The following is a 23,042-nucleotide window of genomic DNA, read 5'->3' as shown; positions in this document are numbered from 1 at the left end:
ACACGTGATCATGCATGAAAATATATCGTAAAAGTCAAAATTAATGACACAAACTTCAAAGTTAATTTTTAAAATGTGGCGATGAGAAATATTTTCATGTGTGCGTCGAATTTATATTACGTTTTTATTTAAATATATCGATGGATAGCATTTTTATATTTACAAGTACGACATTGTTTGTTGTTGAGAGTGAGTTAATTTTAAAATTTAAACGGGTAAGCATTTTTTATGCTTATATTTTAGTATTTGATTAACGTTTGTAATGAGATGACATGATATAAGTGAAGCGAAATTTAGGTCCGTATTCAATCTGAATTTTGATTTGGAGTAATGATAATAATATATAAATTTTGGAATATTTTTGTTGATATCAATTTTATGTGAATTTTAATAGAGTTGATCAAAAATGTCCAAGATTCTTGATGATTTACTTGAGTTTTTCACAAATTTATCAAAATTTCATGTAATTTAAAGAAATATATCAAAATCCACCAATTTATCAATAAAATTTTTAATGGACTTTTGAATATTATGAAATTTTGATGTAATTCCAATTGAATACCAAATATGTTTTAATAATTTTTTTAAAATTTAAATTGAATACGTTCAGATTTTAACATATTTTTTAAAATGTAAATTAAAAACTTTAAAATTCAAATTACATCGTTCCTGATTTCAAAAATCTTAAAAAATCTTTCAAAGTTAATATATCACTCATAAATCGAAAGAATGAATAATATCATTTGGAAAAGTCTAAATTATGAGTTAACAAGTAAAATTGTTCGTGAGCTACTCAATTTCGACTCGTAAATTATTTTAGTAATAATCTAGTTGTTCACGAACTTTAATTATTCAAATTTTTTACTGAAACGAGCTCCAACTTCTAATTAAGTAACTATTAAGGTTCGCGAGTACAGTCAAGTTTTTATTATTTTTATATCTATATATTATTTACTAGAGTTCGATCCGAAACGATCATATTTTTTAGTTTTAGTCAATATTTGATAAAATTCGTTTAAATTTTTGAACTAAAATTCGAGCTTGAAATTCTACTATTGGTCGAATTCGAGTCCAAACTTTTTAACCGAGTTTTGTTCGACTCTACTTAACTAGTAGAAATCACTCTCAAAGAAATTTAAGAGGACCAAAATGTCTATGTAATATTAATATATAACTGTTATATATATATATAATTTATTAATATATAATATCCATGAGACACTATAGTTTATTACAACTTGAAAATTACAAATTTGATATATCCTTAATATAATAATACTTTTACCATCTTATTATACTTGTAGAATCTTGTAATTTTTCATAATATACAATTATAATCTATACAGATACATATCGAAATAATACTCATTCCTGATTCTAAATAAGAACTTCTTTATTTTTTGACACATGCATTTAAAAACAAAAACATAAAAATTTGTAATCAATGTTAAATTCTAATCAAAATTTCAAAATTAAAGTTTAATTTCTAAACTTTTTGTATAATATAAATTTATTAGTTGTTTATTAAATTCAATTGCGTATTTTTTACTCCTAAACTTGCGCGCGCAAAATTGTAACTGCAGTAAAAAGGAAAAAAAGATGAAAAGATATACATATATTGTATACCGGTATATACTTTTACAGTGATCCGTGAATGTATATCTAAACTTATATTCTAATCATGTATGTATAATTACCCTAATTTACATTACTGCCGCATCACAAATTTCAGAAGAACTGCAGACTAAATTATTTCAATTACAATCTCTCCAGGTATGTTTATACAAATCTGTGTCTATATGTTCTAATCTAATTATTGTTTGTTGTAATTATTTTGTTTTATGATTCTCTAATTGTTTGATTGCATCGAGTTCGTGATTTTTGATACATACATGTTTTGTATCTAGTTTTTGCTGAATTGATTGATTTGGAGTGTTGATTTGTCAATTCATAGAGTAGCTGAATTTGTAATTGCTAATTTGCAGTGAATTCGTTGTTGTTTGCGCGTGATTTGCTTTAAAATGAGTGGTAAGGAAAGAGATTTCGAGATAGAAGGTGGATTAGAGCAGGTTGGGAAGAGGAGAAAGTTGGAGAACGCGAGTTCATTAGCATGTGTTGATGGTGATCAGAATGATTCTAAATCGATAGAGGATTCGTGTGTGGATAATCGTCAGGAGTCCATATGTGGGAGTGATTTGAAGGGAGATGGTGAATTAGTTCAGCCTGATGATGATTCATGTATTTCAGAACATGTGAGGAAGGACATTATTCCGCAGGCCTCTAAAAGTGATGAAGTTATTTGTGGAAGAGGAGATGATAGACTAACTATCGTTGATACTTCTCGTGAAAATGTTGTAACTTTGAAGTCTATTTCTGATATTCTAGGGAATAATGATCAGGTGGATGGTGATGATGTTTCCAGAGACATAGGAAGTTATTCTGCTGATCAGAGTATCTGCATTGTCTTTGAGGAGATGCGTATGGAGAGTCCATCTACTAACAATTTGTCGAATCAAATCTCATCAGGACAGAAGCAAGACACTATAATGAAAGATGAAAATGATGCACAAACAAATTTTGTTGAAACAAATGAAGATGATAAGGAGGAAAAGCCTCAAATTTCAATGGGAGTAGATGTTAGAAGAAAACTTCTCGTGCTTGATATAAATGGACTTCTTGCTGATGTTGTTTCTATTTCATGTGTGACGGATGAATATAAAGCTGACATCGTGATTGGCATGAAAGCAGGTTACACACACATATAATATATATATATATATATAATGATTTTTATGTTTTGCAAATTGTAACTTAATTATCCTATTTCATCAGTTTTCAAAAGGCCTCACTGTGACGACTTTTTGCAATTTTGTTTCGAGAGATTCAATGTAGGCATATGGTCGTCAAGAACAAAGTATGCATCGCTCTTCTCCTGTTGTAATTTGGAAATTACTTGTCTGTTTATTAGCCCCATTCGGAATATACACATTCAATATCTTTTTAAGTCAATTTTAGTATGTTGTAATATCTTAATGTTATGGAATGTTACTGCAGGAGAAATGTGGATTCAATTCTTGAGCTTTTAATGGGGGAACATAGGTCCAAATTGGTATTCTGTTGGGTAAGCCACTCATTTCTGATTTGTTTTAGGACATCTTTATTTCAACTGTTGCCTTTTTCCTTCGGTAAATATATTTCTCTATTTTGCTAATGTCTAGATATTTATATAATACCAAGTCTGAGTTATACCTTATTGGGTACACACGTATATTTTTCTAACATTTCCAAACATAATGGAAAACCTATTAAGTGTACCTTACACAGTTACTAGATTGCAATGTTGATAATTCATTTCCATGATTAAAGCTCCAACATATTTTGTTATGGACAATATTGCTTGTGCAGGATCAGTCCCATTGTACTCTAACAGGTTTCAACACCATTGACAATAAGAATAAGCCTTTAGTATTAAAGGAATTGAAGAAACTCTGGGAAAAAGATGATCCTAGTCTTCCATGGAATCTTGGGGACTATAATGAGTCAAACACCCTCTTGTTAGATGATTCGCCATATAAAGGCTTGAAAAACCCAGTAAGTTTTATCAAGTCCAGTTTATTGTTCCTTTGCTACTTACTAGTTACACATAATTGTAGTTGTCATACTTAACTGTTTTGAAAATTGATCATCAAGTAATTATTGTCTTATAATCTCTTGGGTTTCTATTTTTCAGCCGAATACGGCAATATTTCCTGATACATACCAGTACAAGAATTCAAAAGATGATTCACTAGGTGAGTTTGTATTTCTTTGTTTTTTTAAATATAAATGGAACTGCATCAGGTGAGCAAAGAGCCATATAGAACCAAAACTTGACATTCTATTTATAGAACTAGAATGTTCTATGTGTGTGTGTGTCTATAATGTTATGTAGCCATAGATTCATCTTATGAAATTCCTTTCACAATATCTTTCCTTGTTCAAAACGGGAAGGAAAAGAACAAGCAGCTCTTAATTTATATTCAATTTTCTAAATCAGAATTTTAAATTGGCACGTTTAGTTGGTTGTCTAGTATATTCTTGGTAACTTAGAAGCCTCTTTTTTGTGGGATCCAGTATGCACGTGCGGAACACCCTAGTTACTACTATTCTTGGTAATTTAAAAGCTTTTTGGTAATTTGTATGCGGAACCTACTTACTACTATTGACGTATTAAACTTGGTCTTTGAACCTCACTTTTCTGGCAGTACCTAACTTGGTCTTCTTTCGTTGTAACTTCTAACTTCAGCGCATGGCTTTTTAGTAGTATTCATTGTTGTGTGTATGATGGAAACGATGAATTACTTCAGGATTATTGGATTTGTTTACTTTGTAGTGAAAAGAATCCACAATTGGAAATGAGTTTTATTATGTCACTTATGTTTTAAGCATGAATGTCTCTTTGCTAATAATTGCAGGACCTAAGGGGGATCTTCGGTCTTACTTGGAAGGATTATCATTGGCTCCTAATGTCCAAAAATATGTTGAGCTTAACTCACTTGGTCAACGACCTATAACAAAATCAAATCCCTCATGGCGCTTCTATGCGAAAGTCATTGGAAAGGATTCTACTGAACAAGAAGAATCTTCTTGTCATTCAGAAATTAGACATGAGAAAGCAACGACTACAAAATGGTCGTCTGAAGAAATTATGAAAGACAAAAGTTTTACCAAAGATATGAATTCCACAGAATACCATAAGTGGCATTCCCAGTGGGATAAATTGCCAATAAATAAGAATGAGCAACACTCGAACTGGGATAACCGGAGTAAGCTAGCAGCAGGCCAAAATTTAAACTCTATTGCATGTTCTTCTCAGTCTAACTGGGATAAACCAAGAGTAAACCAGAGTTTAGAGGAAGTTGCATGTTCTTCAACAAATCCATTTGAGAAAGTTAGAAATATCCGCGAGAAGGAAAAAGCTTACAGTGATTCTCGTGGCCACCATCCTCACACCCAACCTAATGAGCAAAATACACAATCTACAACGAAAGATTCAGTTAATTTATCATCGAAGACCGATCAACAGTGGGATTGTAGAGCTCGCTTCCCATCAATTCGACGTTTCTCTTTTGGAAGAAGTCGTGAAGTTTTTCGTAAAACGAAGCTTCTTATTCTGGATGTCAATGGATTGCTTGCAGATTTTGTTTCATATGAACCTCCTAAGTGCAGAGCAGACGCTTGGTTAGGAGTTAAAGCAGGTAAAGTTGAACTTTAGCTACACTATTATTTTGCATTTGATCAATTATTTTCTGTCTAAGTTTTGTTGTTTTTGTCTTGTATCAGTTTTTAAAAGGCCATTCTGTGATGACTTTCTGAACTTTTGCTTTGATAAGTTTCATATTGGTTTCTGGATGACGACTACTAGGTAAATATATCGTGTTAGCTATATTTGAATATATTATATACACACACACATGACACTAGATATAGCATTTTTATAATATTATGCTCATTGTGTTGCATTTTGAAAAATTCACAGGAGAAATGCGCGATCTAATCTTGATTTTTTTTTGGGTACGGCTGCTAAAAATGTGCTTTTCTCTTGGGTAAGCTATTCACAGAGTTCATTTAGAGTGTACACGCATTTAATTTAATTTTTTTGTCTGTATTTTAATAAATGCATGACAACTTCTAAGTATATTTTAAGATAAATATGTCTTCTATTGGAAGGTAGTTTTGCATTTGCCTAGTATCTTCGTACTCGAAACTTGAAAGTATAGTGCTTACATTTAGCACAAGTCAGTAGCTTCGAAGTTGCTAACAACTTCTAATATTCTGATTATTTTTTTGCACAGGATGCATCCCACTGTTTGGAAACAGATTTCTTCTCTCTTGAGAAAACTCAGCGAAAAGATACACATATACTTTTTAAGGAACTAAGGAAAATATGGGAAAATGATGAGCCGAATCTCAAATGGGGGAAAGATCAATTTAATCATTCAAACACTCTTCTGGTGGATAATTATCCACACACTGCGTTGCTCAATCCAGTTAGTTCAAAACAATATAATTTTGTAGATTTGCAGGCTCACTCTTTAAAGTTCAGTTTATCTTATTTTTTCTTGTTTACATTGTTTTTAGCCACATACTGCAATATTTCCTCCAAGGTACCGGTATTCGGATGAATCAACTGACAATACGTTAGGTTAGCTATCATTTCCATCTTTTTTCCAGTGATATTCTCTGACATCTTATATTTTTTGTAGTTTCTTATATTTTAGAAGTAAAATTTTGGTTAAATTAGCTTGAGCACCCTATGTTTTTGTCAATTATATCGTCAGTACCCTAATTGTTTACTTAAAGCCAGCGCCCTAATTGTTTACTTTTGTATCTCCTGCACCTCATATTTGCACATTTGTACCTCTAGCAAGTTTTTAGTCTAAATTCATTAATAATTTCTCACATGCTTTAAAGTTTACCTTTGTGCCTTCTTCATGTATATATATAGATATGTCTATGTGAATACTAAAAACCCATCCTCCGCCACCATGTATAACACACGTCCTGTGAACTTTTAACAGAACATATGCTAGAAGTGTAAATGAGGAAATATTAGGGTGCTGGACATTCAAAAGTAAATATTGAGTTGCTGCAAGTGCAATTGATTAACAGGCCTTTTCTTTTAGATATGCTATAAATTATTAAAGATTTGGTACTAGTCTAATCTTCATAAGGGCCTGTTACATTTTCTTCCTCTCTCTTTTTTTTATCTGACATGCAGTATTTCTTATACACATACTTACATTGGTGCAGCGCCTCTATTCATTTTCCGCTTTCAATCTTTTTGCTTACCTAATTTTAAAATTTGTTGTGATTTATTACAATTTCTATCATGTTATAGCTGAAATGGGGTTGTTAAGCTAGCTTATGATATGCAGGACCTGAAGGGGATCTTCGAGTATTTCTTGAAGGATTAGCATATGCGGAGGATGTTCAAGAGTATGTCAAGAATAAGCCATTTGGTCAAGCCCCTATCTCGGACGAAAATCCGTCTTGGAAATATTATGCCAGGGTTATTGAAGATACAAAAGCTCGTCAGAAACCTTGGTTAGAAAGATGGTGGACTCCAACGAATGAACATAACTCTAGCTTGGATAAGCTAAAAGTAGCTCAAGATTTAGTTTTGACCGAATGTTCTTCTGTAAAACCATTTGTGCATAGAATTAACTATGAGGGTGGAAGTGCTATTAGTGATACTCGTGGGCACAATATTACCACCCAAACTGATGAGCAAAAAAGACAATCTACAACTAAAGATTTAGGTCATTTATCATATAACAAGGACCAACAACAGGAGACTGGTTGTGTTGCTGTTTTCACAAGCAGAGAGCCCCCTGCTCCGGGGATTCCACATTCCTCTTTGGGAAATAGTCAAGAAATTTCACGTAAAACAAAGCTTCTGATTCTGGATGTCAATGGACTGCTGGCAGATTTTGTTTCATTTGAACCTGATGGTTACAAAGCAGACTCTTTTTTAGGCGGTAAAGCGGGTAAAGTTTGACTTGGGCTAGTTGATTTTTTTTCAATTTAAAATATAATATTCTTTCTTACAAAGTTATAATGTTTCTCTTGTATCAGTTTTCAAAAGGCCATACTGTGATGACTTTCTGAACTTTTGTTTTGAGAACTTCAATATTGGTTTCTGGCTGACAACTTCCAAGTAACCATCAACTTAAATCCAACTTATTTCCAGTTAAATTGTAATATATAATATGTACACATATAGATGCTTTAAATAGAATTTTCTAACAATAGTATGCCGATTCTCCATTTGTTTTGCAGGAGAAATACACGATGGAATCTTGATTTTCTTTTGGGGAGGTTAACAAAGGATGTGCTTTTTTCTTGGGTAAACTATTGATATATCTCATATACATTCGAGTATCCACTTTTTTACTGTATCTATTTAAACAAGAGTATACCCAATAAAATAATATGAGTCCCCTCTACTGGAAGGTAGTTTTTGCATTTGCGGTTTGCCTAGTATCTTTGTACTAGAAGGCACATTGCTTACATTTGTTGCAAGTCATTAGCTTATTGATTGTGAGGTTCTAATGTTGTTAAGTTGTTTGTACAGGACATATCTTACTGTTTTGAAACAAATTTTGGAACTTTTGAGAGAAGAGATAGGCACATTTTTTTTAAGGAACTCAGAAGAGTTTGGGAAGATGATCAACAATATCTTCCATGGGGAAGAGGCAAATTTGACCCATCAAACACACTGTTGGTGGATAATTATCCATGCACCGCATTGCTAAATCCTGTAAGCTTAATACAAAACCATTTCCTAGAGTTGCAGTCTCATTTGTTGCAGGTCAATGTTATTTCATTGGGTTTGTAATTATTTCTTTACTCTAATATTTGTTTTAGCCGCACACTGCAATTTTCCCCCCAAGATACTGGTATAAGGATGCAAAAACTGACGATTCATTAGGTAAGCTATCATTTCTATCAGGCTCCAATTAATTTATCATTTGCACCTCTTGTTGCCTCTGCTTGATCGTGATGTTCCAAAATATTTTCCCTTTTTCTGACCAGAAGGATATATAAATATGAGAGGGACAGAGGGTTAGAGCAAGTCCAGTGCATAGTTATAGTTGGTCTTATAACTATAATATAGGCCGGGACCAAAATAAAAAAAAATTCAACTCCAATGTAAATGCATAAATGGATAGTTGGTCCTATATTTAGAACTAAAGATAGCTATAGCAATCCTTGCCATGTCATTAAATAATTACAAATAAAATGTATGTTGATTTGTTTTAAATTAAATTTAGAAAAGAGATACAAAACTTCACTAAATGTGGAAATATTTGGTTGTAAAATAGAACTAGCATTGGAATTGAAGTCCTGTTTTAGCACCAAAATGTACTTTTTGGTCTCAAATTATAGCAATAGCTATAGTCATTTGTCAGGGAATAGGTGTGTTTCTGACCTAATTTGTTGTTGTTTTTGGTATTTTCTGTTAACACAAGTAATAGAACAGGTAAATAGGAAAGAAATGTAGCAGATAGTGAGAGATTAGGCAGAGATCAGAGAGATTAGAGAGATCAGAGAGAAGAGAGATAGAAACTTAGGGAGGAAGATAGAGTTTTAGAGAGCAAAAAGTTAGTTACAGGAGAGAGAAAGAGAATAGAGAGAGAGATTGGTGGCAAATGCCTTTTCTCATATATTCAACATACAGAAAATAGAGTAGTGACCTGGTTTATATAGACCAGCACATTACAACATACTAACAGACTACTAATGTCCAAATTACCCTTACTACTTGTCTCTTACTACCGGACTTGTAGACTTATGCTAAGCACACCTCAACAACAGTACTACACACATACTAATATGCTGCTACTACTAACATATATTCACTACTCCTGACATCCCTTCCCCTTGAATGCATCCATTTCCTTGTGGAGGTGATTAATTTCCTGTTGCTGGACTGATCCTGAAGCCTCGTGCATCCTGCTAAGTGCATCAACCACTTTATTTTCAGTCCCTTTTCTGTAGAGAATGGTATAGTGATACCCTAATAACTTGCTGATCCACTTTTGCTGGAGCAAGTTATTAATTTTCTGCTCAGTTAGATACTTGAGAGCCCAGTGATCTGTCTTGATGAAAAAATGTTTATGCATCAGATAGGAAGTCCACTTCTTCACTGCCGAGACTATTGCCATCAATTCTTTTTTATAAGTTGACATGGCTTGACCTCTTGGTCCTAAAGCTTTGCTGAAGTAAACCACAGGATGTCTATCTTGAGTTAACACAGCCCCAATTCCAGTATTGGAGGCATCAGTCTCTACAGTAAACTCCTTTGTATAATCTGGCAGCTGTATAATGGGAGTACTAGTCATTGCTTCTTTCAGCTCCTTAAAAGCCTTGTCAGCTCCTTCATTCCACACAAAACTATCTTTTTGAAGCAAGTTAGTTAAAGGTTTGACTATAGTTCCATACCCTTTCACAAATTTCCTGTAATAGCCACTTAAACCAAGAAATCCCCGCAAAGCTTTTATATTTTCAGGTACTGGCCAAGCCATAATATCTGCCACTTCGCTACTGTCAACTGCTACTGCTACTCCTTGTTGACTGATGATATGTCCCAAATAAGCTACTTGCTCCTTCATGATCTCACATTTGGATTTTTTAGCATAGAGTTTATGTGTCCTCATGACTTTAAAGACCTCCTCTAGGTGCTGTAAATGTGCTTCTGCTGACTTTGAATAAACCAAGATATCATCAAAAAAATGCCAAGGTAAACTTTCTCAAAAAAGGTGCAAAAATTTGATTCATCAAGTTCTGAAAGGTTGTTGGGGCATTTGTGAGGCCAAAAGGCATCACAGTAAACTCATAATGACCGAGGTGAGTCCTAAAAGCTGTCTTTCCGATATCCTTTGACTTGATTCTCACCTGGTGATATCCAGCTCTTAAGTCCAATTTTGTAAAGTACTTCACCCCATGCAACTCATCTAACAGCTCATCAATTAATGGTATAGGAAACTTATTCTTAATAGTTAAAGAATTCAGTTTCCTATAATCAATGCAAAACCTCCATGTGCCATCTTTTTTCTTCACCAACAGAATTTGAGAAGTAAATGGTGAACTACTAGGTCTAATGATACCAGATTCTAACATCTCTGCAACTAACTTCTCAATTCATTTTTCTGCTCAAATGAATTTCTGTAAGGCCTTATTGAAAATGGTTGAGCTCCTTCCCTCAACTCTATACTATGCTCAATATCTCTATGAGGAGGCAGTCCTTCTGCAGTCTTAAAGACATCTTCATAATCTTGCAGCAGTTGTTGTAGATGTCTTGATTCTTGGCTGTGTAATTCAGTTCCATCTTCTGAATTAGCTTTCTCTGAATTTTGATCAACTTCATTGACCAAATAAATAAACCCATGGCCCTGCCTCTGACAGCTCCTAACAAAAGCTTTTGCAGTCATTTGCTGAATTCTAGGTTTGTTAGCCTGAGTATTACCCTGCAAAACTACTAATTTATTATTCTGTTGAAACTGAAGAGTCAGTTTCTTGTACTCAAAAGTAACTAAGCCTAGAGCTCCCAGCCAATTAACACCCAAAACCAAATCATATCCCCCCATCGGTAATGTCCTAACTGAAGTTTGGAACTCCCACTCACCAATATTCCACTTGAAATCTTTACATTCATAGTTGCTTTCCAGATGATTTCCATTGGCAACTTGTACCTTCATTGGCTGTGTTCTCACCAGCTCACATTTCAATCTACTTGCACATCTAAGAAACTATGAGTGCTTCCCCCATCAATTAATATTGCAAATTGATGCTTACCTCTCCTTCCAGTCAATGTGATTGTCTTGTTATTATGCACTCCTTCTATAGCATGAACTGATACTTCCATTGTTTCCAGGGGTAAAGTTTCCTCATTCTCTACTAGGTTAGTGACAATTTCTTGCCATTCCCTCCATGTGCATTCCAGCAATAGCAACCCTCTTCATCTTATCTTCAATGTTAAAGACTGTAGAGAGAAAGAGAAGAGAGAGAGAGATTGGTGGCAAATGCCTTTTCTCATATATTCAACGTACGGAAAATAGAGTAGTGACCTGGTTTACATAGACCAGCACATTACAACATGCTAACAGACTACTAATGTCTAAATTACTTATTACTTGACTCTTACTATTGGACTTGTAGACTTATGCTAGGCATACCTCAACAACTGTACTACACACATACTAATATGCTGCTACTACGAACACATATTCACTACTCCTGACATCATTTTAGCTTTAGCATTGAACTTGCTCTTATAAAATCTTTGTACCCTCCAATAATTTCCCGAATTCTATTTTGTCTATAATACCTTTAGCACTAACTATAATTACTTTCCTTTCTTCTAGGTATACTTGAAAATTATTTTTAAATGTCCATAAATTGCTTCCCTCACTTTTATTTTGTAGCTGCAATACTAGTGCTCTTTTTCTTTTTTTAGGATTTTGCATGTTCTCATTTTGTTTTTTTGCTAAAGATGTTCTCATTCTGTTGCTGACATGCAATGTTTCATAAATACATATATTTGTGCAACACCTCTATTTGTTTTCTGCTTTAATCATTTTTTCTACTTATTTAAGATATTTATTATATATTAGAATTTCCTTTGCGCGATAGCCAACATTAGTTTTCTAAGCTAGCTTCTGATCCGCAGGGCCGGGAGGCGATCTTCGAGTATTTCTTGAAAAATTAGCATTGGCCGATAATGTTCAAGATTATGTCAAGAATAATCCTTTTGGTCAAAGCCCCATTTCGGAAGAAACTCCGTCTTGGAATTACTATGCCAGGGTTGTTGAAGACGTAAAAGCTAATCAAAAAGCTTGGTCTGAAAGATGGCAGGGTCCTACAAATGCCCATCAAAGAACTTGTTAGGTTAGTATTTAATTATTAATTTATTAATTCTTTTCCAAGCCGACATAGTTTGCCTGTGTTCCTTATATTGATTATTGGGGCGAGATTTAAGCAATTATATAGCATAGTAGAAGTAGATACTTTCAGGATAACTCCTTGAGTTTGTACAGAGTTGTTGATGTTCAAACTTTGTAATGTAACTTTTTAAAAAAAAACTTTGTAATGAAACAAGCAATGAAATAAAAACAAAGAAGATAAACTTGCTAATGTACAAAATAATTTTGTGTCTACTGTTCTTCACACCGTACAGGTATGAATGTGTTTGGAGTCCATAGAAGGGTTAATTCTGTATATTTGCTCTGCTATGTCTTAAATCGATATCCTGGAGCCCTCGGTGCTAGAAGTGGTGGCAACGCTGCCATGTGTATGTAAAAATAACAGTAAACTTCATTCTCATTGTCTCTCAGAGTTTAAATCTTACATCGCTTCTTAGCTTTTCAGTTCTTCTAGTTGACATTGTTATTAAAACAAGATATGAAGCAGACACAACCATCTCCAAATCTGTAGAAATCAGATATAAGATGAAAAGTATCAAAATCGTAACGAAAATGGAGCTTAGAAATCCAAATTAGAGATAAGCGGTTGTTCACAAAGAATAGCCATGGCATTGCTAGAGAGTTGATTCATGAGGTTGCATTATCTATCTTTCTTCTCAACTCCATCTAGAGACAAATGCCTTCCGTTCTGTTCCGTTCCGTTCTTACAAGATTAGCTATACTAGTTTCACTGCTCTTCGAGCTACCTTCCAGCACCCTCCTTAAAAATGGAACAGAAATTCGACTTTTTGTGGACTGTGTCTTACCAAACAGTAGAAGAAGCTGATAATGGAATTCAATTCTATGCACAAAAGTGAGCACTTCTTAAAAACAAATTTTTGTAAAGTTATTGAACCGAAGCCTCCAACTCAAAAGTCTTGTTCTCTCAGGACTGTTTGTTAACAGTCCTGGTTTGAACTTCTTAAACATTTTGCCAAGATAAAGAGCATGTTATTTGATAGAATCAATTTTATTTATAAATATAGTAAAGAGAATTAAATTCATAGAAATGACATGCACATTGCATAAAATGAATGAATAACCGGTACCTAGCATTACTCCTGATTACTGTTGTAAAAGTCGGGAAAAGTTAACTTAAATGAAAAACCAAGAGTAAATAAAAATTAAATCAAAACCGTTTATTAAATACTTGTTATAATACTTCCTCTATTTTTTATTATATGATGATTGATGTTTTACACGTATTTTAATATATTTTGACCGGATATTTATAATTACTATTCTTTTAGTTCTTCTTTGTAAATTATAATTTTTTTTATCAACGTTTATACGAAAGATAAATTTTAATATATCTAACTAATCGATCAAAGCACATTGAAAATATATAATATATAAGAAAATGCTTGGTATCAAAAATTTGTCCCAAAAACAATTTTCAAATGAACAAAAGTTGATCACCGATCATTTCTTAATAAACCCACACATGTACTGGCACAAATTCGACCGTAATGTCAATTGGATTTTTTTTTGAGATATCCAAAACTACACTATTATTTACTAATACTTTGTCTTAATCTATTAGTTATTTTTTTATTACTATATATTTTTTGCATCATAAATTTCTTAACCATTTATATTTCATCAAAATATCTTTGTATTTATGATAGATATATATTCATTAAGAAAACTCGTATTTAGAAAATCGAATTTAATTAAATATTGTGTGATGAGAGCAATGCCACCACATACTCCAAAAAGAATTTCAATTTTTTTTCCAAAATAACGTGTGCGAATTTTTATTCGTAAGATTCGTATTAATGAACCAAAGGTCCATTTCATTTATAACAAGAGAACCACGATAATATCACGAAGAACGTTTTTAAGATATTTTCCGTAAACCATAAAACATTACTGATTTGAAGAGATGTTAATATTCGAGGTCCACCCTATATAGCATAGGGTTGCCATTAAAATCGAAAAATTTACAGACCTAGCTACCTCTTCAAAATCACTCTTAGTTTAAGTGAGTGTCAATTGTTCAAATCTTTTGGATCTCACAGTCTGCTGTAAATATTCCAGTCACATGTCCAATATAAAGCTAGCTAGGTATAGGACAATTCATCACATAAAGGAGTATTGAGGATATCATTTTTTGGTGCTTAAAATGCATAGCAGGAGGACCACTGAATAATATTGATAGATACGACTGAAAAGCTAAACCCTAGTGCAAGTTGTTAAATTTTTCTTGGATCTGGTGATTTATCAGCTGTTCATATGCCTACGCCAATCCCCAGGACTGCTTTATCCTTCTTTCTTTTTCGTATCAGAAAATTGTATACGGTTACATTCTTCCCTTTCACTATATATACCTCTTTGCGTCATTGCGATATGGAGTTGTTATATACATAATTACATGTTATAATAATAATAATAATAATATCTTCGTCATTTATACCTTTTTTGCCTAGAATTTTTTTTATTTTGTTCTATTCCAATTTATCATGACATGGACAATAATTTGAAAGAAATATATATTAAGAATTATGCAGGACGAAAGAAGCAATACTATTATTTATTTAATCATTTATATTGTTGATATCATTATTACATTAGCTTACTTTTGAAGACTTATATTTAAGACCGACAACTCGGTCATTTTAATTTTAAAATCGGTCGGTATTAGATAATAGTGGCCACATTAATTACGGTCGGTCGAATTATTCCTGATCGTTATTTATTTTTTTGATCGAATCAGGCTAACACTGCTATCACGTATGCATGTTACGTGTCGAGATCCCGTTTGAAATATCGTGGGACACCTCCTGACATGTCAATGTCACGTGGATGTGAATGTGGATGCGGGGGTCTATTGACACGTGTTCTTACGTGTCAATCAAAAAGATAAATTCCGATAAAGTTATCGATCGAATATTGGTCATTTTACACTTATTTTTTGGTCAGTCTTGTACAGTCTTAAAAAGCTACGTGCTTTGCAGTGGTAATAAACTGGGCATAAGAGCAACCCCAGTGTTGGGGGTCACTTTCCCTCCCCCAACTCACAAAATTTGCCACATCATTCCTAAGTGGGTTTGTGGAAAAAATGACCCTCATCCCTCCAATGCAAAGCCCATTTTCCAGATTTTGTAGGGCCTTTAATATTATTATTATTATATATATTTAATAAAACAATTATATAATTTGGATTTAAATTTATTTTATTAATATTAAAATTGTAAAAATTAAATTAAAGTAATTAAAATTTTAAAAATATTATTAAATAAAAAAATATGTCCCAAATGCATCATATTATTAAAAATCATGAAATAAAAAAGAGCATACAAGAAAATACTAAATTTTAAACATTATAATAAAAAAGTTAACGATTCTCGTGGAACTGCGAGATATGCTCAACAAAGTCATTTTGTAGCTGATGATGTGCCCGTTTATCACACATTTGCATGCTATTTTGAATATATGTTTCATACGGCATAGAAGGTTCTTCACATATATTTGGTTGTGATAAGCCATTTGTTGCATCATCATTTATTGTATCCATTATGTTCATCTTTCTCAAGTCATTAACTTGTAAAGATTCATACTCTTCAACTTCTGCAGCTGTTGTCTTCCCCTTTCGCTTCCTTTTAGCAGTTTTTGTACCTTTAGGACGAACCGGTTCACAATCATCAGATGTTGGTGTATCATTATTTCCCTCTGATGAGTACGCTCCAGAACTACTTAATTTAGTTTTTTTAGAACTTGCACTAATTGCAGGTTTTCTCCATTTGGGATGTTTACGAAACTCACGCCAATGACCCTCAAAATTAGACTTCTTCTTGTAATATTTTAAATGACGTGCATGAGCATCTTCAATTATGTTGTCCAAGTTTGAACCGTTTCCGATATTTCGCTGAGCCTCAACGTAACACGATCCAAATTTTTTAGCACCTTCATTTATTCGTTGCCACCTTTTTTCATTGCCACAACTCCTCTCTTAATCACACCAATATTATATTCTTCACAATACTGATGAATTCGGTCCCAAAATGCTTCGGCTTTTTGATCAGTACCGATTAGTGGATCAATTGACACATTCAACCATGCACTGATTAAGAGTTTATCCTCAACCCACTTCCACTGACCAGTAATTTCTCGCACCTCTTCGGTTTCCTCACAATCATCATTTAGATCAATAACATTTTCGTGACCCAAGGCCGGAACTTGCGTTTCGGGAGAATTTTGAAAATTGATAGGTGTTTGTTGGGTTTCAAATTGTGAATTTGAAACCGGAGGAAATGGAAACTGATATGGAGAATTTTGAGGATATGAAAATGGATATGGAGAATTTTGAGAATGTGGTAATTGGTATTGAGAATTCGGATTTTGAGAATTAAAGGTTAAAGTTTGTGGGTTTGAAAAATAAGGATTTGGATATGGATATGAAAATTGAGGATTTGAATTTTGAGGATTTGAATTTTGATTTGAAGATGGGGTATTATTTGAATTCATCTTTTGCTAATAATTTTTTGAGAAGTAAGGAGTGTGAATAATAGGGGTTTGAGAATTGGTATTTATAAGAGAAAAAATGTTACCGTTTATTTATAAATGTTACAATAATAACGTTAACATTACTTTTTAACAGTAAAGGAAATATGCAAAAACTATTAGCAGGAGAGAGAAATTAATAAAAAAAACAAAAAGCAGATGAAATGGACGGGCCTGGGGTGGTGGGACGGGACCTCTTTTTTATCTTACCTCTAATGCACTGGGTTTTTTTTTGTTTCTGAGACACATTGTGAGTCCCAATGCAGCAAGTGGGACTGCATTGGGCTCTAAGCTCTGTTTTTAACTACGTGAGTCCTGATCACAAAAAGTACAACATTAACTAATTCAATCTATCAAAGTTATAATTTCTGGCGATTTAGAAAGCATAATTAGTAGTAGTACTTATTTCGTACGTGGTTTCAAAAAAAATAACATACCTAGGCTAGGTTATTATATACAGAAAGCTAGGTTAACGTGCAGTCTAGTTCTAGCGTAGCTATAACAAACATGATCAGTACTCGAGGCTCTAAAGGGATTGGAAGTTCTAACAAGGTTTTGAGAGGTAAGAAAGGCATCATGATCGTCCGTCCAATAATCCATGTATGCATAAGGTTTTCCAAAAGAATTAACTAGCTTAATTAGTACTGCAGCTAGGTCGTTCGATTATATGCTTGTGAAATGTTGGCGTAGAGGAGTGCTAAATACCCAAAATTGGATAAAAAAATAGTTCCAAATTGACGTGTGTCACTAGTGATATGTTATTTTGGACTATTTTAATTGGTGATTATTGATATGCATGTATACATGAGCCCATTTTATTAAGGGTTTTTATCATAAATATCCAAATTTTACAATTTTTTGTAAAAATACTGTCATTTTTTGAATTTTTTTTGCAAATATACTATTTTTCAAAAAATATTTATAAAAATACGGAGGTTGCATTTGCAACCATATTTGCAACTATTAGCAACCATATATACAATCACAAATTCAAATTTGAAAAAATCTGTTGAAAATTACATTTAGTTGCTAAATAAGTTGCAAATGGTTGCAAATGAGTGCCCCCGCGGGTCGATACTAATATCATAAAAGCAACCATAAAATCAACAATTTAAACAAAATTATACTTATGCCAGCCAAAAGATCTCAAAATTTGAAGTAAAAAGTCATTTTTTTTGGGGGTCTAGGAACTCGAATTAGAAAAGCAAATAGTTTAGTGACTAGCAAATATATTTTTCTTGTATTCTCAAAGTAATAGAACTCGATAACTCCAAATCCAGGCTCCTTCCTTGAACTTGAGGGTGGAGGTGGTGGATTCGAGGGCGAAAATAGTGGAGGCAGTAGAGGTGGTGGATTGGGGGTGTAGGTGGTGGATTCGGAGGTGGAGGCGGCGAAGCTGGTGGCGGCGGCGGTGGATTTGGGGGTGGAAGTGGCGGAGGAGGGGGATTCGGGGGTGTAGGCGGCGGTGGATATGGGGGTGGAAGTGGCGGAGGAGGGGGATTCGGGGGTGGAGGCGGCGGAGGAGGGGGATTCGGGAGTGGTGGTGGAGGCATATGAGGTGAGAAAGGATGAGAATGATAAAGAGGATAGAAGTATTATATTTTTGCAATTTAATTGTGTGTATGTTTAAAAAAATAGCAAACTTGCAAGACTTTTAATAAGATATTAGAGTTGTAAATAAATACATCAAAATTAGTATATTTGTCAATTTCCCTTTTATTAATTGTCTAATAACCAATCACAACATATTGATATTTTGGAACTATTTTGCAAATCAATTTTGAATATCTGACATTTCTCAGGTTCAATATTAATATCCGACTGTGCAAATACCAAAAAATGTTAACTGCATTCAAAAAATCAAACTCTCAAAATTGACCTGAATCCAATTAATCCGGGGTATTAAAATTAAAAAATCTAAACGAAAAAAATTAACTAAAAATGCTTAAGCATTTCAAAGTCCAAACTATACTTCTTCATCGGCAAAGTCCCATATATAAATGGGATGCAAATAATAGGTTAAAGAATTCGAATATATATATATATATGTCAATCACATTTACCAAGTCCTAAATACGAACCTTACAGACTCTTGAGGATGAACCCTATAAATTAAGGATCTTAAGGATGAACCTTATAGATGGCATCTAAGGATGAACCTTATAGGTTCAAAAATCTGAAGGATTCTAATGGTGCAAGAGATTAATAATACATTTGAATGATCCAGGACCTGAAGATGAACAGTAAATAGGGTCATAGAAATGAAACCAGTCTCTAGGGTTATAGGGTCATTAAAATGAAACCAGTCTTTAGGGTTTTAAGAGATTTAATTTTATCAATAGTTCATAGTAGTCTTGATCGACATTCTACCAGTGTAATTAAGTTGTTGTTCAAATGAAGAATCAAGCATTTAGATATATATAGAAATCTAAGTATTCTTTATACTAAGAGTACACTCTGAGAGAGACTTGGTGATAGCAGATTATGCATGCATGAAATTTATATACACTGCATAGAGTCTCTGCCAGTACTCCCTAGGGAATATTAGATTGGACCACTTAGAATTGAAATCAAATTAGACAAAACTACTACATTTATATGAGGAAATGATTCGATTTTAATACTATAAGAAAAACAGCATTAGACTACACTAATCAGACAACAGTCGGAAAGAAAACCGTTGTCCTGAAATGACAGACAATGGTTTCAGTTATGATAATCAATTACTATAAACCTTTAACTGAAAAAGTCAATTAAAATAGTTTACAATTTATATGTTCGTATTGCAATACAATGTAGAAGTGTCTTATCAATAGAAGGCATATGTTTGAAGTAAGAACATCAATGCAGCAAAGTTTATCTTTACAAACACACTCACAAAGCAAAAAATACAGAAACACCCACACTAATAAGATGTAGGAATGTATATTATCGTGTATCCAATGTTGATCGAGAGGCTATGATCCAGGGTTTGATCAAGAATGTATGCAGCTAGTATAGAATAACTGATGAGTAATAGCTACATGTATTTTTAAGAAATAACTAATGGACCTGTAACCAAACAATATAGTATAAGGATGACCTCAAATATTGACCAATTATATATACCTTTATTTTGCTGTATCGTTGTTGTTTTGCAAATTTTCCTTCGTATTAATATTGAAAGGATTGATGAAACGAAAAGGTGACACAACTGAATTTGGTGCAATATTCCGCGTACCTGAGCTAATGAACTGAAAGTGGTTAGCATTTCTTGGATCATTCTCAATTGAAGAAGTCACGTAAGCAGGATATTGAGGGGGAAATATTGGCGTTGTTGCTGGTGGATAGAAAATAAGTTGAGATGGAGTTGGATGAGCCACAGGAGGTAATGAAGCTGAATGAGTAGAGCTTTGGGATTGAACTTGTGAAGGGTACACTTGACTTCCCAATTGGGATAGAGATAAACTTGGAGGCTCCCAATTGTATGCCATGGTGTTACTTATGAGGCCCGGAAAGGGAAATTGATTGACTAATGGGAGAAAATTTTGAGCTGAAAGTTGTGGGATGTAGCCTACACTATTACCACCAACATTTTCTTGCACATTTGATGGAACATCCCACTTGTTATTCACGATATTCTCTCGTTCAACCTCTTTGTTTTTGCCTCTTGAATCAGTATCCAGATTAGCCCAGTATTTCGACTTTCTTGTGGCCACTGTTTGACTATCCTCATCACTGTCATTGATTCTAAGTTCTTGTCTCCCAAATAATTGATTTCCTCCATCTTTCATAAATTCGGAGTTTGTACTGAAAAATGGAGGGACAGAAGACTGAGGGGTATTCAGCTCGTGACGAGGAGCTAGGGTTTGCTGATAGAACTGAGTGAAATCTCCTGGTGGTATCTGAAGTGGTGGGAGTTGATCAATATCATCTTTAGTGACATCAAGAAGCCAATCTACAACTTTGCTAGGTTGATTGAGTCCAAGTCTGTCTTGTAGATCATACAGCTGAATTGCCGAAGGTACTGAAAGTCTAATCCTTCTGTCTCTTAGACCCCTTATGGTGCACACTTTGCTATGCCTGTCTTTCCCTCCAAAAGAACGCGAAACGCGTACAATTCTTGGATTTTTAAATCCAGCCCATTGCCTTGAACTTGATGTAGTGGTACTCGATGATTTGATGTCACCGGTTTCAGCTTCTTGCTTGGCTTGCACATTTTTTCCCCTTGAACTGTTGATCATCTTACTTAATCACACCATTGATTTATTAGCTGCAATAAACTAATATACCCAACATAAATTTTCTACTAGTGAATTTCAGATTCCTCGATTCTACATTAAGATGAAAAAAGACTCTAAATGATTATTAATATGATTAATTCATTATTATGAAGTTGATTGCTTTTCTTTTTCCAGACTTACTAAAAAAAATTACTTTTAAATACATCTTGAATATATATCTGTATACATAAATTCATTATTATGTAATTCAAATATCTGAATCTGATTCATAGCTGCAACAGATCAGATTTTTTCTAATCAATATGATCCCTATACTTGCAAAGGGTAACTTTTTCACAATCCAACAAGAAAATGAATAAAGTTCAGAAATTCTTGAATGTGTACTGACCACTACATAAATTAACCATACAACAACAGACCAATGAGATTGGTCTGGTATTATAAGAAGATTGAATGCTATATATGTGTATGAATTATTATCTATCAGATATATATCTGCCATCTGGTAATAGTACTATAAGCTCACTGTTGAAGAAAGATAAGGTTGTGTAAGATACTTACAGGAGACAAAAACTTCATATATAAAATTTGCTGCAGCTGATAGATATTCAATCAAGAAGAAATATAGGACTGGCCTGAGGATCTGCAGATCGATAACACAAGTCTTAGAGCTCTCTCTGTAAGTTTAGTACTCTCCAAACAAATGAATTAAAAGAGAAGACTTTGATGATGAAATATATCTAATATTTCATTGGTATTGTACTGAATAATTGTCATAATTTTAAGTAAATAATCCAAAAAATAAAAGATGGTAGAATCTTACTATGCCATGTTGCACGCGAAAGAAAAAGAAAAAGGAATGGCATATTTGCAACCATGTGGCATCTTCATTATCGACAGGTTATGTGGTAGATATTACAGATATTTATCATTAACACATTCAAACATACATTTGTAGAAGTAGATCAGATACAAAATTATCTCCAGCTTAATCAGGGATTGTTAAGTAGATAAGTCGGTTACTCAACAATGATTAAGTCATTCGCTTACAATCAACATTATGCACTTTGATTATAGACATCTGCACTTAACTAAATTACATAATAAAGTAGGGGAAGTTAATTAAAATCAGAGCTATATAGGGACCATCCTATAAATATTGCAAAAAGAATTGAAAGCTTAAAGCTTCATTGACAACAACATATGTTTGTACCTTTATGGAAAACCAAGCTTCAATTCTTAGTTTAACTTCTCATATGGAGAAATGATTTTTTTTTCCTCTATTTGCATAATAGGACAGATCATGAACTGAGTAAAATACTGATTCTCTGCAAATTTGGGGCGAGGATCTCATATAAATCATTCTACATCAATATTTACTAGCTTAATTACTGAAAAAAGTCCCAGGTCCAGGCAAAATGTACAATCCAGAGGAAACCAAATTATGCAAAGGTATCATGGAGTAAAAAAAATGAGATTTATGATCATCAGTTTAATTAAAAGATAGGAAATTTAATCAAAGTGGATAAGTTGGACAACATATGTGGCTCCCAACAAGTTGTGGTCTCATTAGTAATACATTGAAGCTTCTTATTGTGCAGCAGCTGGATGATATTATAATTTTCTGCATGCTGCAGCTAACTTGTAGAGGAGGGACCAATTATTTAGGTTCTTTAAAGCATTTCACATACTGGCTACTACTCAAAGGACCACCAAAATATTGCAGTGAGATTTCCGAGAACTAAATTCAACTTCAACAAAGTTATCGTTAGTACTCGAAATCTACTATTATATGGGAATTGGAATAAAA

At 33.4% G+C, this 23,042-nt stretch overlaps 3 protein-coding genes across 4 annotated transcripts; 1 reads left to right on the top strand and 2 right to left on the bottom strand.

The window, feature by feature from the left end:
• Positions 1 to 1,655: 1,655 nt before the first annotated feature.
• LOC141671381 (uncharacterized) lies at positions 1,656 to 12,693 on the top strand. Its single transcript, XM_074477609.1, has 17 exons — positions 1,656 to 1,773; positions 1,986 to 2,748; positions 2,833 to 2,914; positions 3,055 to 3,121; positions 3,406 to 3,591; positions 3,731 to 3,791; positions 4,455 to 5,237; positions 5,323 to 5,404; positions 5,519 to 5,585; positions 5,835 to 6,029; positions 6,121 to 6,184; positions 6,918 to 7,529; positions 7,618 to 7,699; positions 7,822 to 7,888; positions 8,117 to 8,302; positions 8,410 to 8,473; positions 12,215 to 12,693. The coding sequence occupies exons 2-17, from the start codon at positions 2,022 to 2,024 to the stop codon at positions 12,430 to 12,432; spliced, it is 3,543 nt and encodes a 1,180-aa protein (XP_074333710.1). The 5' UTR covers positions 1,656 to 1,773; positions 1,986 to 2,021; the 3' UTR covers positions 12,433 to 12,693.
• Positions 12,694 to 15,843: 3,150 nt separating this feature from the next.
• Positions 15,844 to 17,258, bottom strand: LOC141674937 (glutathione S-transferase T3-like). Its single transcript, XM_074481637.1, has 3 exons — positions 17,220 to 17,258; positions 16,535 to 16,766; positions 15,844 to 16,457 (listed from the first exon to the last, which is right to left on the bottom strand). The coding sequence occupies exons 1-3, from the start codon at positions 17,256 to 17,258 to the stop codon at positions 15,844 to 15,846; spliced, it is 885 nt and encodes a 294-aa protein (XP_074337738.1).
• A 2,397-nt stretch (positions 17,259 to 19,655) lies between these two features.
• Positions 19,656 to 21,967, bottom strand: LOC141670924 (transcription factor TCP5-like). Of its 2 annotated transcripts, none has more exons than XM_074476981.1 (2): positions 21,794 to 21,967; positions 19,656 to 21,261 (listed from the first exon to the last, which is right to left on the bottom strand). In XM_074476981.1, exon 2 carries the CDS (start codon positions 21,230 to 21,232, stop codon positions 20,120 to 20,122), a length of 1,113 nt encoding a protein of 370 aa, XP_074333082.1. In that variant the 5' UTR covers positions 21,233 to 21,261; positions 21,794 to 21,967; the 3' UTR covers positions 19,656 to 20,119. The 2 variants fall into 2 exon arrangements, with proteins under 2 accessions (XP_074333082.1, XP_074333081.1); XM_074476980.1 differs by having other exon boundaries at positions 19,657 to 21,271; positions 21,794 to 21,966.
• Positions 21,968 to 23,042: the final 1,075 nt, after the last annotated feature.

The sequence above is a fragment of the Apium graveolens genome, chromosome 7 (assembly GCF_009905375.1).
Source record: "Apium graveolens cultivar Ventura chromosome 7, ASM990537v1, whole genome shotgun sequence".
NCBI lineage: Eukaryota > Viridiplantae > Streptophyta > Magnoliopsida > Apiales > Apiaceae > Apium > Apium graveolens.
This window is presented reverse-complemented; position numbering and strand designations above follow the sequence as displayed.

What these genes read in the sequence shown, in the direction of transcription:
- LOC141671381 (XM_074477609.1), top strand. Translation starts at nt 2,022, where the DNA reads ATGAGTGGTAAGGAAAGAGATTTCGAGATAGAAGGTGGATTAGAGCAG. An exon ending in TTTTTTAGGCGGTAAAGCGG is followed by an intron (nt 7,530 to 7,617) that starts GTAAAGTTTGAC and finishes CTCTTGTATCAG; the next exon opens with TTTTCAAAAGGCCATACTGT. An exon ending in GCACCGCATTGCTAAATCCT is followed by an intron (nt 8,303 to 8,409) that starts GTAAGCTTAATA and finishes TATTTGTTTTAG; the next exon opens with CCGCACACTGCAATTTTCCC.
- LOC141674937 (XM_074481637.1), bottom strand. Translation starts at nt 17,258, where the DNA reads ATGTGTCTCAGAAACAAAAAAAAACCCAGTGCATTAGAG. An exon ending in AAAAACCCAGTGCATTAGAG is followed by an intron (nt 16,767 to 17,219) that starts GTAAGATAAAAA and finishes TCTCCATATCAG; the next exon opens with TTTCCATTTCCTCCGGTTTC. An exon ending in GTCAATTGATCCACTAATCG is followed by an intron (nt 16,458 to 16,534) that starts GTACTGATCAAA and finishes GGTGTGATTAAG; the next exon opens with AGAGGAGTTGTGGCAATGAA.
- LOC141670924 (XM_074476981.1), bottom strand. Translation starts at nt 21,232, where the DNA reads ATGATCAACAGTTCAAGGGGAAAAAATGTGCAAGCCAAGCAAGAAGCT.